This window comes from Fragaria vesca, linkage group LG4 (genome assembly GCF_000184155.1).
Source record: "Fragaria vesca subsp. vesca linkage group LG4, FraVesHawaii_1.0, whole genome shotgun sequence".
Classification (NCBI taxonomy): domain Eukaryota; kingdom Viridiplantae; phylum Streptophyta; class Magnoliopsida; order Rosales; family Rosaceae; genus Fragaria; species Fragaria vesca.
The window spans coordinates 4607429-4623289 of NC_020494.1; the positions used below are offsets into that span (position 1 = coordinate 4607429).

General features: G+C 35.7%; 1 protein-coding gene across 1 annotated transcript in view; it reads left to right on the forward strand.

Annotated features, from left to right (window-relative positions):
• LOC101309925 (myosin-H heavy chain-like) overlaps positions 1-9010 on the forward strand; it is a 14540-nt gene extending 5530 nt beyond the window's left edge. The window contains exons 18-37 of the mRNA XM_004297879.1: positions 718-778; positions 1068-1245; positions 1339-1544; positions 2231-2350; positions 3038-3262; positions 3698-3816; positions 3976-4090; positions 4177-4191; positions 4282-4356; positions 4459-4629; positions 5635-5766; positions 5875-6057; positions 6591-6719; positions 6796-6866; positions 6964-7063; positions 7218-7274; positions 8138-8194; positions 8387-8467; positions 8547-8629; positions 8710-9010. Coding sequence (XP_004297927.1) covers positions 718-778; positions 1068-1245; positions 1339-1544; positions 2231-2350; positions 3038-3262; positions 3698-3816; positions 3976-4090; positions 4177-4191; positions 4282-4356; positions 4459-4629; positions 5635-5766; positions 5875-6057; positions 6591-6719; positions 6796-6866; positions 6964-7063; positions 7218-7274; positions 8138-8194; positions 8387-8467; positions 8547-8629; positions 8710-8824 — 2293 coding nt within the window. The 3' untranslated portion in view covers positions 8825-9010. The remainder of the gene's footprint in view (positions 1-717; positions 779-1067; positions 1246-1338; positions 1545-2230; positions 2351-3037; positions 3263-3697; positions 3817-3975; positions 4091-4176; positions 4192-4281; positions 4357-4458; positions 4630-5634; positions 5767-5874; positions 6058-6590; positions 6720-6795; positions 6867-6963; positions 7064-7217; positions 7275-8137; positions 8195-8386; positions 8468-8546; positions 8630-8709) is intronic.
• Positions 9011-15861: the final 6851 nt, after the last annotated feature.

The window sequence follows — 15861 nt, forward strand, 5'->3', positions numbered from 1 at the left end:
ACAACTACTCTCTCTCTCTCTCTCTCTCTCTCTCTCTCTCTCTCTCTCTCTCTCTTATTTCACCTGTGCAATTATACAGTAACTACCAGTGAACTACAAATGCACTGTTTATCTCTCCTCATCTATCATGTCGCACAACAATTAATATATGTATTATTGTTGTGTGAGAGATGTGGATTATTATGCAGAATCCAATATAAAAGTTTTGTAGAGTTGTAGTGTGCAATAGTTTTTGGATTATATGGCTCTTGAGAAACATATGTCTTTCTTAAAACTATTTGTGGGTTGGGGAGGAGTTACGGGATAAAATATGATTCTGTTTTTTACCTTCAGAATCAGTATCTTTTCAGTCATGGGATCTATTTGCTAAAGAGCAGCTGTTCTAACTAAGGCATGGTTCTCTTTGTTGGAAGCATGGTATCATATCTAGTATAGCTTTCATTTCTGTACTGTACTACAGTTCAAGGGGACAGATTGTCCCCAGAGATTGTACTGTTGCTTGATCACTCAAATAAAAATATTCATATAATGAGAGAAAGAATGACTAAACATTTACAAGGCAACTGCCATGATTTATGATGTATCTATAAGACTATAACCATACATGTATCAGGTCTTTAGCATTAGGTTTCTTCTTTTTCGTGTGTTTTATTTATTTATATATATTTATTGTGTGAGAAAGAAGTCCTATTAACCATCTTAGTTCTTTATGTTTAGTTTGGATAAGGTCACTGCATGCCAGAAGCTCTTGCAGAATGCCAACCTCCAGGGATATCAGGTACTCAGACTAGTTCTGGTTTTACAAGTTTATAGAGTTTATCATCTCTATTAAAAGATTATGTACAATTGAAAATACTTATGTTGTCTGCATGTAACTAGTATTTACTGAAATGGAGGCAGTTCTTGCTATAGAGGACTTAGGTTTTTATTGCACTGTAGTGTCACTGCAATTTGACAAATGCACCAGTTTGCAGAACCCAAGCTGCTTGTTACTGCTGAGCTTTATATGATCCACACCTTCACTCTTTGTAGTATTTAAAGGAAAAATCTTTATGTTTCTCTTGTAGATTGGCAAAACAAAAGTGTTTCTCAGAGCGGGTCAGATGGCAGAACTAGATGCTTGTCGAGCTGAGGTCTTAGGAAGATCGGCACGTGTTATCCAGAATAAAATTCGCTCATATGTATGTCTAAAAGTATATATCCGGTTACGGTCATCTGCCATTGAAATCCAAGCTGTGTGTAGAGGTACCAAGTATTCCACCTGAACTTCTTGGTGATAAGTTGCATTCTACCCCAAGAGATAGTAACACACACTTTGGTTTTTGGAGCTGATTCCAGGACAGATTGGACGGCATCTATATGAAAACATGAGAAGAGAAGTTGCTTCTGTGAAAATCCAGAAGTACAGTCGCAGATATATCTCAAAGAATTTTTATAAAAATGTGTGGTCTTCAGCTGTTTCTATTCAAACTGCTATGCGTGGGTGGGCTGCTTGTAATGAGCTTACGTTCAGGAGAAGAACAACCGCTGCAATTATTATCCAGGTGAAGATTACAATTTTGTTTATTATAGCAACACTGATATAGTGATATCTGATATTTTGCATCAAAACCCAAAACGTCAACGCAGTCTAGTCCAATAAGAAAAAGAAAAAAAAATAACAACAAAACCAGATCATACATAACCATACATGCAATCACAGAACTACATAACGAAGGGTTACAACCTTCTATTTTAACAAACTAGATAAATGTTGATGCCCTTAAAATCAACTGAAACAGATGCCCCTAAGGAAGAGCAGTGCATAACTCCCACAATTCCTCAACCTCCTTCTTTCATGATGTAAGCTGTTACATGTTGAATTAACACATGATTATACTCATTCTGCATCTTGACACATAATGCATAGGTTTTGGCATAATAGATATGGTCTCTTTTCTTGAAGCACATGACACGTATTGGGTTTATGCATGAACTATGATTCAAGCTGCTACTTCAACCTATGAAACATGTCCACCACATCTGAATCTTTTCATAATTTTTTCCACCTTTGTACTAATCCCTTTCAGTCTTGAATAATGCAGAGGAAAAGAATATAGTAGAAAAGAGTTGTACGAACCCTCATTCGAACATTGAAGTTTAGCCATTCAAAAGATACTATAGAATTCATTGTGTTATTGTTACAATATTTTTATTTCGTGTATGCCACTAATTCTATCATCTATGACAGAGTCAAGGCCGGCGATACTTGAGCCGTGCTCGATATTTGAGAATGAAAAAAGTAGCAATCACCACACAATGTGTTATAAGACAAGAAGCTGCTCGGAAGATGTTGCTGAAGCTTAGAATGGTGTGTATCTTCTTTCTTTTTGTTTTCATTCTAATTTCTCTTCTTTATCCAGATGTAAGCTTCCCACATCTGTATTCTGTTGTCCCTTGTTGGAATGCTTGTCAGTTTGTTTCCCATCTTTCAAGGATTCACTCACATAGATGCTCCAATGCTCCCTCGTATAGGAAAACATCTATAGTTGTGTATGTTTATTCTGTTGCTAGGACTCCAAATGTTGTCGTTCGATTCACAACCTAGAACAACTCAAGATCTGTCTCTCCAAATTCTAAAGCCTTATATGGAATTGTAAAGGAAACTGTTTTGGTAGATCACGAGTTAATTTCACATTTTTTTGGTGCTTTGGAGGAAGGTAATATATAATTCAATTGAAAAGGACAGACAAAGTTCTCATTTTTCTTTCTGAGAAATTCATTTATCTTGTGTAAGTACAACTGTTTGGTTCATCCAAAAGAAAAGAAAAAGCGATACAAAAAAAAAAATATATATAGCAGTCTTCTACTTCTGCTTCATCTCTGTGTGCGTGTGTGTATCAGTGCAAATTGCAGGATCGAATGACATTTTCATCAACTTTTGTTCGGACCTGTATTTTTTGTTCCACTCTATGGTTAGTTGGTTACATGGTTTCCAAAGTAGTGCGTATGCAAGCTGGATATGAATAGTTGTTACATCAACTTTTCCTTTTTACAGGATGCAAAGGAAACTGGTGCCCTCCAAGATGCCAAAAAAAAGTTGGAAAAGGAAGTTGAAGAGCTAAAAACGGAAAATACAAAGTTGCAGTCTGCTTTAGAAGAGATGCAACTCAAATTGCAAGCTGCATCGAAAGGTGGTGAACAAATGTATGTTACGCAGGAGGTTTCTGTAGTTGATCTTGAAATAATCAATAAGCTAACTGCTGAGAATGAGCAGCTCAAGGTAAAGGTTCTGAAACTCCTGCAAACATATGTTTCTCCTGAATAATTATAAGCAAATTGACTGTTTGACATTGCAGTCAAGCATATGCTATTAGTTTTTACCTTTTTTATTTTACAATTTTGAGCTGGCTAAGATCTCTTGCAGGCTTTATTAAATTCAAGTGGTCTATCTCAAGAAACTAAACCTCTAAGTTCTAAGGAAGGTGAGGCTGCAACGACAAGAGCTGAACAAGCTCCTGTGGAACTTCCAGTTGCTGGTGATCAGATGGCCAACAACCTTGCTTCTGAGAACATGAAGCTCAAGGTAAATGTTTGTAATCTGTGTGCAAAATTTGGTTCTGAAATACTTTCAAATAAAAAAGTAATATTTTGTGGTTGCAACCAGATTCTCTGTTAGTTTTTCCTTTTATTCCAGCTGACTCTGATCCTTTTGCAGGCTTTGGTAAATTCACTGGAAAAGAAAATTGATGAAACAAGCAAGCTTAGTGAAGAGCGGTTGAAGCAGGCTATGGTGGCAGAGTCTAAGATAATTGAATTGAAGACTACCATGCAGAGGTTCTCTCTTCGGTTCTTCACTTCTGTCATATTAAACTAGGAGGCATCGGTGATATCTATTCAGTCAATTACTACGGAAATTAGTTATCGTGATCTTCATGTTTGATTTGGTTTGGTTTAGTTGTCCTTTAATATTTACTAGTTTCTGTCGAACTTCAGACTCGAGGAGAAACTCTCTGACATTCAAACCGAGGACCGAGTTTTACGGCAGCATTCGATGCGGATGTCACCATCTCAGAAGACACCAGAACATTTAGCAGCTGCAACAGCTCAGGTAGACATGTCATAAAATGTTTTTCACATTGGTCCCTTTAAGAACATTGTTTTGAATATTTTCTTTCCCTCCCCTCATAATTGCAGGTCGATGGTCATCATGTAAGTGAATGTATCAAAGCAAGAGTGGTTTACAGCATATTTATTCACTGTTCTATCTATAATCTTAAGGTGGTTTTACATTATATATAGGAACCACTGAGATCTGCATCATCAAAAAAATTTGGGTCAGAGTCTTTCAGGAAATCCCAAATTGAAAGGCAACATGTATGGTTCCCGCCCCCCCCCCCCCCCAACGTTCATTATGTTCTTTTTTCTCACTTTTTTTCATTCAAGTTTTTTGGCTTAGTATTTTCGTATATCCTGCAGGAGAGTGTTGATGCTCTGATGAAATGCGTAACAAGTGATCTGGGGTTCAGTGAAGGAAAGCCAGTTGCAGCAATTACGATATACAAATGTCTTCTCCACTGGAAGTCATTTGAAGCTGAAAAAACTAATGTCTTTGACCGGCTTATTCAGATAATTGGTTCGGCAATAGAGGTAAGTTATATTCATTATTAATTTTATTTTACCCACGTTTAAGCACTGGACCAGTAATTTATGATTTCTATATATATATATATATATATATAGGCCGGATGTGGAGTGGACGTCCGCATTCCGGCTTAAAGTGCCGACCTCGTCCGTTCTCCGCCGTCTCACGCCGGCGACGGCTTCTCTCCTTCCCGGACGACAGCACAGGTTTCCAGGACGGCTTCTCTCCTTCCAGGACTGACCGGCGACAAGTTTTCCGGCCAACCTTGATCAATCATGGTGTTTTCCGTCCAGAGCTTCAATCTGGCCAGAAAACTTGTCGCCGGCCACTCCTGTAAGGAGAGAAACCGTCCTGGAAGCCTGTGCTGTCGTCCGGGAAGGAGAGAAGCCGTCGCTGGCGTGAGACGGCGGAAAACGGACGAGGTCCGCACTTTAAGCCGGAGTGCAGATGTCCGCTTCACATCCTCTCTCTCTCTATATATATATACAGAGAGGATGTGAAGCGGACGTCCGCACTTGGCTTAAAGTGCGGACGTCCGTCCGTTCTCCACCCTCCGGCGCCGGCGATGGCGCGCCTCCACCCCAAAAGACTCCAGCAGCGTCCCTGACCACTTTCCCTCCCCGTACGGGTCCTTTTTTTCCAGTTTTCCGGCGAGATCAACTTTGTTTGAAGTTTTGGGTGATCTCGCTGGAAAATTGGAAAAGAATGGACTCGCCGGGGAGGGAAAGTGGTCGGGGACGCTGCTGGAGTATTCTGGAGTAGAGGCGCGCCGTCGCCGACGCCGGAGGGTAGAGAACGGACGGACGTCCGCACTTTAAGCCGAGTGCGAACGTCCACTTCACATCCGAACTGATATAGATATATATTAAGAATCTTACTAAGAGCATGTATATTTGTTCTTGCACATTTATAAAAAGGATTGTAGTATTATAAGGCCCAGCAGCAATTTAGATGAAATTTCCCTGCTATGCATTTTGGAACTTGAGTTTAATAGTGTATGCTTTTTGCAGGACCAGGATAACAGAACTCATATGGCTTATTGGTTATCCAATACATCGATATTGTTGTACCTACTCCAACGGAGTTTTAGAACTTCTAAAAAGCCTCCTATTCCAACAACATTTTTCGGACGGATGGCCTCAGTAATAATAAATTTCATTTATTTACCCTTTAGATTTTGTCCTTGTGATAGTTCATCTGAAATCTATCTTCTTTTGTGCATGAAGTGATATGTTGTTCATGTCTCATAGGGATTTCGGTCTTCGTCTGCCAATATTGCTGTTGGCGATTCTGATCTTGTGCGCCTGGTTGAGGCCAAGTATCCAGCTTCACTTTTCAAGCAGCAACTTACAGCATATGTAGAAAAGATATATGGAATCATCCGAGACAATTTGAGGAAGGAATTATCTCTTCATCTATCTTCTTGTGTCCAGGTATAACAAATTTTGAATTTCTGCTACCGGGTCTTCGCAAGACTTTCATGGTTACTCTATTTTTAAGAAGTCTGATTATTTCTTTCTATATCTTTGAGATAACTTTTGCTAAACTTGTTTTTGATCTTCTATCAAACCTGTTCTTTTTTTCCTTCTGACATTCATGCTTTCTTGATGTGGATTTTCTTTTGCACATTATAGTGTAGAGAGATTCCTTCTATGTAATTTTGATTTGATTTACGATTTGATTCCTCATGTAAGTTTGGGAGGCTGCAAAAAAGCTATGCTTCCTCGGTTGATGTTACAAAATAAAGTGTGGACTCTGGGGAATGATTTAATTTCATTTATTGTTATTGTTATTATTATTATTATTATTATTATTATTTTTTTTTTTTTTTTTTTTTTTTTTAAATTGTGTGTTAGCAACTTAGCATGGGTTTAAGTTATGCTGGTTTATATGAACCAACTCAGTCACTTGTTCTCACTCCAATGAGGCATTCCATCAGCACTGATCACATGCTTTGATTATTTAGGCGCCCAAAACATCAAAAGACAGTGATGTGAAACCAGAAGACTCCGACGATAATAGTTCTCCAGCTAATCCTTGGAATGCCGTTGTTGCGTCTCTTGATGGGTTTCTCTCTACAATGAAAGAAAACTGTGTACGCGATTCTACTCTGTACAATTGCAAATCATCCACTTTAATATGTTCTGATCTGATTGTCTATCCTGTTTCAGGTGCCTCAAGTTCTTGTGCAGAAGATACTTGCTCAAAATTTCTCATATGTCAATGTACAAATTTTTAATAGGTAAGTCGATGTTCTGTCTTTATCAAAAACATATTGTACAGAGTTATGTAGTACATAGGTTAACTCATGGCTGCGTTGTCGTTCAATTGTGCTACAGCATCCTCCTTCAAAGAGAGTTCTGCACATTCAGCAATGGGCATTATGTGAAGAATGGATTAGCTGAATTGGAACTATGGTGTAACCTAGCAAAGGAAGAGGTACTCTTCCATTCTTATCACCATAAAAGGGCTAGTTTTCAGTTATTTACTACCTAGCTGCTGCCTGCTGGCGTTGAATACAACACTTGTTGTTTCTTCGTGATTTATTTTTTCTTTTTTTATCAATTTTCTTTGATGTTTCATCTCACTGCAGTATGCTGGCTCATCATGGGATGAACTCAAATATCTTAGGCAGGCTGTAGGTTTCCTGGTAAGTTTCTTCAGTTGTGTAAAAGAAAAACTAACTGTACTTCTTTTGATGGTTCTTGTTGCTAGATATTGTAGTTAAACAAGTCGCTTCGAATGTTGCTCCTTCTCCTTTTTGTTTGTTATTTGTTTTTGTAGCCATAGGCTGAAATATATGTAATAGGTATAGTGGAAATATTAAGAACCCTTTATTCTCTTTTAATAGTGAGAAGTATGACAAAATTAGAAAATAGAGAACTTTTTGTATGAAAAAAAATATGAACACCAGAAAGAAAAGGATTTTTGAATTATATCTGATTGATTATACAGTACATTGGGAAGTAAATACTTCATTATACTGAAATTTACAAGTGACTGTTAACAGCATTGTATAGAGACACAACTGATGGAGCATTGTTGTTACTCTAGATAATCAAACATATAAAATGGAACCGGCACATTTCCCTTGCTTTGCCAGTTCAGACTTCTATCCTTTCATTGTGTTAACAAAAGTGTAGAATTGCAGATCAGATGATCTGTCCATATTATCACATTTTGTTGCCTCACTAGGGACACCAAGTTATGAGAATATCCTAGCAACTTTCACTCAACTTTTTCTTATATTGTGTAAATGATCTTGACCTTGCATTCAATTTGAATTAATCTTAGAAATACATCAACATTCCTGAAGCATTTTTGCGTTAAACTATTGGAGGCTCAGCATTTGGTGTACATTCTGTTTGAGCACACTTCTTAATTTCACTCTTCTGAAAAATGATAATTAACTTTCTTTGGGTCACATGATTTTGAAGTTGGAAACTCTTCGATTATTCATCAATTTAATTTAGAGCTAGTTCTTTTATCTGAATACTCGTTTCATCTCTGCAGGTTCTGCACGAAAAGTCTAGAATCTCCTATGATGAAATCACGAATGACTTGTGCCCTGTAAGCCTTTTGTTCTGTGAAACTAGCTATTTAAATGTATTCTTAGCCTGGATAAAATGTAAACACAATATCGCTTGTGATCGATATCAGCATGTTGTGGTGACTATTTAGTGAGTTTATTTCTCTGCTCATGATAAATAGACTTGATTTTTGACCTCGTATGTTGTCCTTTGTTAATGCTTCTTTCTTCAGGTCTTGAGTGTTCAGCAGCTTCATAGAATTTGCACATTGTTTTGGGATGATGTTGACAATGAACCAAGTGTATCCCCTGATGTGAGTTAAGAAATGTGAAATTGTCTTCAAACTTCTTAGTTCGTAATTGTGATATAGTGAATGTACTTTTCTTCTGTAGGTTATTTCCAGCATGAGTTTTCTAATGACAGATGATTCTAGCAATGAAGATAGCAACAATTATTCATTGGATGATACTTCAAGGTTAGAGAATCCCTTCTCTCTCTCTAGGGGTAAAATAAACTAATGTTTGAACTCCCACTAATCATCGTTGATGGATGCAGCATTCCCTATTCAGTTGATGATCTTTCTAGTGCCATGCGCGACCAGACATTTCCAGATATAAAACCTCCTGTAGAGCTTTTGGAAAATTCAGCCTTCCAATTTTTACAAGAGTAAGGCTGTCATTTCTCTACAGTTCACCTTTTCTCACCGTGCCACATGCACATTTTGGCAATGAGTCAACCGAAACTTCTACTCTTTCAACTCCATTGGCATTTCTGTGCTGTACATCCAGTCCAAATTCCCCCCTCTGCATGTGTCTTTCTTGTAACGTTCATTTCCATGGTGTAATATTGTTCTTTGCAATTAGAAATGTATAATTATGCTAGGCTCGTTCAGATACGTGTAGAGAGGGGCAGGGATAGTTTCACAGTTGGAGGTTACAAAATTTTGTTTAATCTCTTCTTGTAACCGGTCACTTGGGACCAGCATTCGTTATGGGGATGGTAGGAGGGAGAATATTGTGCAGCACTGTAGGGGAGGAGATGATCTTAAGATCACTACTCCAGGACCAGAACTCCATCTGTACAAAGTAGTCGAATATACTTCAAATCAAGGTATATAATATAGTCGATTCGCTTATACATGATTCCAGCAAACATGTTTCAGACGCATCAGTTTCTCTTTTGGTTCTATTGACACATTCTGCGGCCGCATGATGCTTACGACGTCCCTCTATGTTCATTTAGGCTAAGAAAGCTTTCTTGCTATGTTATTTTATTAAGGTTTTCATCAGCCACAACTACAGATTGTCTTCAATGAGGAATTTCATTCAACATGTTTGTTTGAAAAGTTTGGTGGTCACACAGATTTGATGCTTCACCTCTATCTCCGAGACGACCTAGATTGTTGAAGTGTCTGGTTCATCATATGAGATAGGGTGGTTCAGAGCGAACCGTTGATAAACTTCATTAACATTCGGAAGCCTTCGCTGCACCTTACGTCCTTACCCATGTAAATTGTTTTTATGAAATGATTAAATGCAACACTGGGGATACCAATATCAATATCTGACACCTGAGGCATCTCCTGCACCTCACCCAACCCATAAGACTAAAATATGCAAATTTTTCAAGGACGGGAAGGGGTATTGGAATGACAGGGAAGACTGCGAGTATGTCACAGCGAGCATAAGCATGCCATAACAATTGATGGTATTTGAAATGTGGTTTGTGGGTTTTAAATAAGACATGTGATGGATTTATATGCCTCACTGTCATAATTGTATTGTAATTGTCATTCTTTAGACATTTAGTTTTGTTGTTCCTAATTCGTTTCACACCATAATTAATCTGAACAATTTAGTGGTTAAACAAAAAGTCTAATGAGTGAAAGGAAAAAATAACTATAGCAAATTCTAAAAATCTTAATATACTTCTTAGACTCATTACTTGTGCTTTCCATTTGCTCGATCATAATTTTGATCTTCTTATATGACATTTCTTATGCATTTCTTTTTAACCAAATTCGGATTTTTAACAAAGTATGCCTTAGGATTAAAAGAACTTTTAAATCTTCTGTCATATCTACATTTGCATTGTTTTGTGTCTCATACTAGAAAACTGAATCAGCCTTACCGACTTCAACGACATCAGTTAAACACCAAAAAATTTCATTCTCTCAACCCCTCAAAATTAAAACATGGCTCTTCAATTTCAGTTTATCAACAAGATTAGGATGCACACCTTCGGTAACGAACACAAAATAAATAGTGACGAAATTTTATCTTAAGATGCACAAAATCTTTTACAATTTGTTCAAACAAATGAGACACTTTTATATCGTTTTGCAGTCCACCCTACTATGCAAACCGGTTTCATAAAAGGTATGTGCATCGGTTATTTTAGCAGCTTCAATGCACTGCTTAAGACCATCAACCGCCTCATCATTTATGGGAAAATATGACTTTCTCACTAGTTGTTTAAAGTGTTCTCGAGTTGTCACTGTTCTTGTTCCACTAATACCCAAAGTAGTAGATATCGGATTCACATCAACATCAAATGGTTTCTTTCATGACCAAGGTATATCTCCAAATACGGTAATATAAACTTTATTTTTCATGAAATATATTCAAACTGATTTGTGCAGGAATAAATTTTCCGTGAAGTGCTCTGGCTGACACCCACACATAAGCATATATCTAGATGTCTTCCATGACCTCTGGTACATCCTTCGATTGGCCAAGTCACTTCTCAATCTTTACCAAAATCAAGGTCAAATGATGTTGTTGTAAATATTTATCTCGCATGTGGTCTTGTAATATGCTTATCTGATTTTTCTAAGAATGATCTTCGCTTATGAGTTTTAACCATATGTTTGTTATAGTTTGCTCAATAATTTTCTTGTCTTTGAAGTTACTACTATATATCTAACGTACAATTAGTTTTGTGAAACACAAATATGTTATTGCTACTTTGAGATAATCCATCAATGTAAAATAAACAATAAAAAAAAAACAAACTTGGCACAACATGATCCATCAATCAGTGATACTTAAATCCGTCTCATAAAATCTGAATTATGATTATCATTAGCGGACGCCTCAATGTCAAATCCAATCCCAAGAATATAGAGATCTCTACAAGTATTACACTAGTGTATATGAGGACGTGGAATAATGAGTTTATCGAACCACACTTCGTTAATAAATCGACGTAGTAGATTGGCCTGATGGAAATTTGCAATCTAACATTAGCAAAGAGACAAGTCTTTGGGGAAGTGATGCCGACACCACTAGTGTAAACCCTATCAAATGTCTTTATTAGATAGCGTAATGAGAATAAGAGTTTAGACTCACCTTTAGGCGCAAGGTGTCTCACAAAAACGCACTGAGATTGACTATAATTATATATATATGCTCTCGTAATGGATATCATAACACTTAACACTTCAGTACATATTTTGTCAATATAGTAATTTTTGAATAATTGAACATGCAGTTTATAAATATGGTCATAAACACGTCTCTATGGAGGTCTTGAACAGACTTCATGCAAGTGGCTCCAGACCGTATCACATTATCATGTCGTCAGAAAATACGTGTGCTTCATGATTACTCATCCTGAAAACCAGTAGATCGAACAAAAATTTTGTGGATAAATATGCATGTATTATATTATTTGTAGGGGAATATATAATCGTTTTGGGTGGGTTCAGCTGGTTAATAATTTAGCTTGGAACCACATGCTAGTCTTGTAGTTGGAGAATTTTTTATTAAAACCAATTGTTGACTGAGAGTTTCCCAACAGCGAGCGGCCTGGTTCAAGCTTTCAAGTTCATGTGGGCACATGTAATCACATCAGATTCTCTCCTACTTGGGGAACAATTTGACTCCAGATTAAATATAACATATATCTGATTCCATTTCAGTTATTACAGTTATGGAGTTAGTTGCAGTTGTTTATGGTGTTATTGAAGAAAAATAATGGGAAAATAAGCCTAGCTAGGGGAATGGAGCATGATGATCAGTTTCTGGTCTATACATGAATCCAATTGGGATTAAGATTTATAACTACTCTGGTTTGGATCAAATTGATGTACTATATGATTAGTTTGTGCTCGTGGATCACGTTAGGGTCGAGCTAACATCGAGGTGCTTAGATTTGGTTTAGAGTGGGAAGCAAGTATGAAGTTAATTGTTATGTCGATTAATCGAGACTGGACTTCAATGTTTTGCTTCAAAATGAGCTTGGTTTGGCTAATTGTATGATAAATTCATGTAACTTACGAGTAGGAGTTGCTAATTAAGGGTGTTTCCAAATTCCTAATTATTTTAGGTTAGGGTATGCTCATTTTAGAGAAAGATTAACGTCAGATTTCTTGTTTAAATTGTGGTTTAAGATCTCCAATGGTACACCCGGTGTTCTTTGTGATCATGATTTTATATATGAAATAACTATAATCTAATATCAGACGTGGTTAATCGATTGCAATCTTGTATTCTATAAGTCGGTCAAGTAGTGCCAAAACAAAGATTTTGGCGGTGCAAATAATCTGTGTTGTTGTTTTGATCACTATTAAGATTTCAAAATTAATCTACTTTGAATTAAGGGAGTCCTAATTTAGCAACTGTTAATTAAAAGGAATCCTAGTGCTTAATTCATTATAGATCATTTGGCAGCTAATTACCAAAAATTCTTCTATACACCAAGGTGCAAGCGAACCGAACAACTAATATGCAGTATTTTGATTCGGTCATCTACGTCACATTACATGTAGGGTCCGGTTCAAGGTACATTATATTTGACACTAATTTTTACACCGTTTTTTTATCCCTTAGATCTTAATTGATCAAATGGTTGTTATTGATTATGAGTATGATTTGGCAAGTGACATGACAATAATATTTTTACTCCAATAAAAATATAAACAAACTAAAATAAACAAATGCTTTTAAGAAGAAAATCAAAGAAACATCAGAATTGGAACTGCAGAAGAATGGAATTCCCAGAAGAACACTCATATCAACAAGAAAAAAGAAAACATGCCAACATGATATTGAGATGAGCAGGTTAGAACAACTGAAAGAGGTCATATCAAATCTAAATCAAGATCGATCTCTTTACTAAAGCCAAGAAAAATACCCAGAACATAGTCTTATTGAAGAAGGGATCGAGATTAAAGAAGAGTTTAGATATAAATATAGTTCAAACAATCATAAAATTGAATTCCTTCCACTGCATATATCTTTAAAAGCAAAGAACTAATGCCCACAATTAGTCTATAGAATTTTCTTATGCGCATACCATAGGGTTTTCTCATGCCCACAATTAATCACCTATTACTTCATATGATAAGGTTTGCTCATGCCCATAATCAATCTCACTGTACAGGTATATACATTAACATGATGGATTAAATTGCCGATTAGTTTATGGAATTCAGTTAAGAAGATTGATTTATTTGTGAAACAAAGATTAGACGTGGATATTGAATTTGATATGACCCTAATTTAAGTAGAATTTTTATTTGAAGAGGAGCACAAATCTTTGTGCTGTACGAACCTGGGGTTTTCATTTTCACTTTGAAGAACTTTTGGAGTTGTCGATATGATCATAAAAGAAATGTTTTTTTTGTTGGATAAAAGACAGGGAAATTGTTTAATTGAATTTATTTTTATATTTGATTGAAAATAATATTATTACCATGTCACTTGCCAAATCATACTTATAATCAATAACAACCATTTAATCGACTAAGATTTAAGTAAGGGATAAGAAATGGTGTAAAAATTAGTATCAAATATTGTGTCCCTTGAACCGGACCCTTACATGTATATATACTAATACCGTTAACAAAATTGAAACAAAAAAAAACAGTCCCTAGTATTTCCAACTAAAGAGGTGAGAACATTAGGTCAAAGAAGATGTACTCTTATTATGAGTATTTAATTTGATTGGATCAAAAATGAAATTAAAAGAAATGAATTTAAGGTCTCTAGTCTTCGTTCGATCTTCACACATACGGCGATTTGAGCACTTACACATTAATGGTGCAAATACATCTTGATGCGTAAAATCCACTCCAACTAGTTACTTAATTAAGAACAACAATCCTTGCAGTGGACTTTCGTTCATTCATTGATTTGATGATTTCAAACTTTCCAACAACGGAACAACCATTAACCGAATCTAATATATTATGGGAAGCCTAGTCGACGTCATATTAATGTGGAATAATTAAACTAGCCTATAAGATATTGAGCAAGCTAATGATTTCATAATATCTCCATCCACGTCCTTGTGATCACTTTCTAAATATTGGTGCTTTTCCTTTAATATATATTCCTTCTTTCTTTTTTCTTTTTTTTGAGAGGATTCCTTCTTTCTTTTTATTAAAGAAAATTTGGTGCAAATTCATATAATTAAAAAAGTGAAGACTAGATAATATTACACAATGATTCACAGTCATAATCGAACCACTATGTACCTAGACCCTAACTATATTCTTCATTAATTAATAATCACATAACACAATTTTTATTTTTTTAATTTTTTTTATGACTAGAGTATAGAAATTCATTCCCAAATTAACAAACTCACCAAAAGAATCAAATAACAATAAAAAGGAAAACGTAAGTTGTTAAAAGGAGTTCAAAAGAACCAAATGATCGATACATAATTGTTCTGATATGGGATAATTAAGTCTTATTAAAAATGCAAAAGAAACAAGCAGAAAGGCTAGCTACTACATATTTCATTATTTTGATAGTTTCTTTTTCTTTTTCTTTTGAAGAACGTACATATTTTGATAGTTAAGACTGATCATTATACTCTTGATTAGGTCACATGCAGGGTGCCTTTGTAGGACTTAATTCTGTGGAATCTTAATTTCTACATAACATTTTCTTTTCATACTTATGAAATTAATAATATATAATTATGCATTATTCTCTGATCAAATGAAGCTTAGAGTTCTTTAAGCCTTTCTTATTAACGTCGATATTGTTTCTTACAAAATACTTCATCAACGTTTGGTCAACCTTCTATCTATACCAAGCTGACTTTAATCTGGACATGGTTGCATCATTTGCATGTTATTTCTATTTCTTTAACTATTAAAAGAGTGAATTTCGTGAATTTAATTTTAACAAATGTGATAATGTTTAATCTCCACATGGTTCTTATAGAAATTCTAAGTCTCATTCTGTTTTTGCTTCCGTTGATAGCCTATGTCTTAAACCATAGTAAGTTGAAGGTTTGAACCTAATTACTTGAAGAGATTTTATTCCAATTCTTTATTTCGGAATAATTTCATCAATTTATTAATTCAGTTATGCCTAGCTATATATACGTCTTCAATTATAAGAGTATCTGTTGGTACTATAATTATTAGTTAATTACTAAAAGAAGCTATGTCTATGTGCCTGCCGTTGGATGGAACACACAACATAGTTTATAAGCAAATTATCGAGTCAAATGATAGATCACATAGTCAAATTGATAAAAGATTTGGGAGGATATGATACGTACGAGAAACAATTTGTTTTTATTTATATATGTGTTTGCGCAAATGGTGGATGTTTATTTCACTACCAGGACAAGCATTTTAGCCGACGAAAAATTTTTGTCGGCCTGTTAGTTTAATTTGTCGGCTAAGATCTTAGCCGATGAGCCATCGTTGGCTAAGATTTCGTCGAGAAAAGGTCGTCTGTG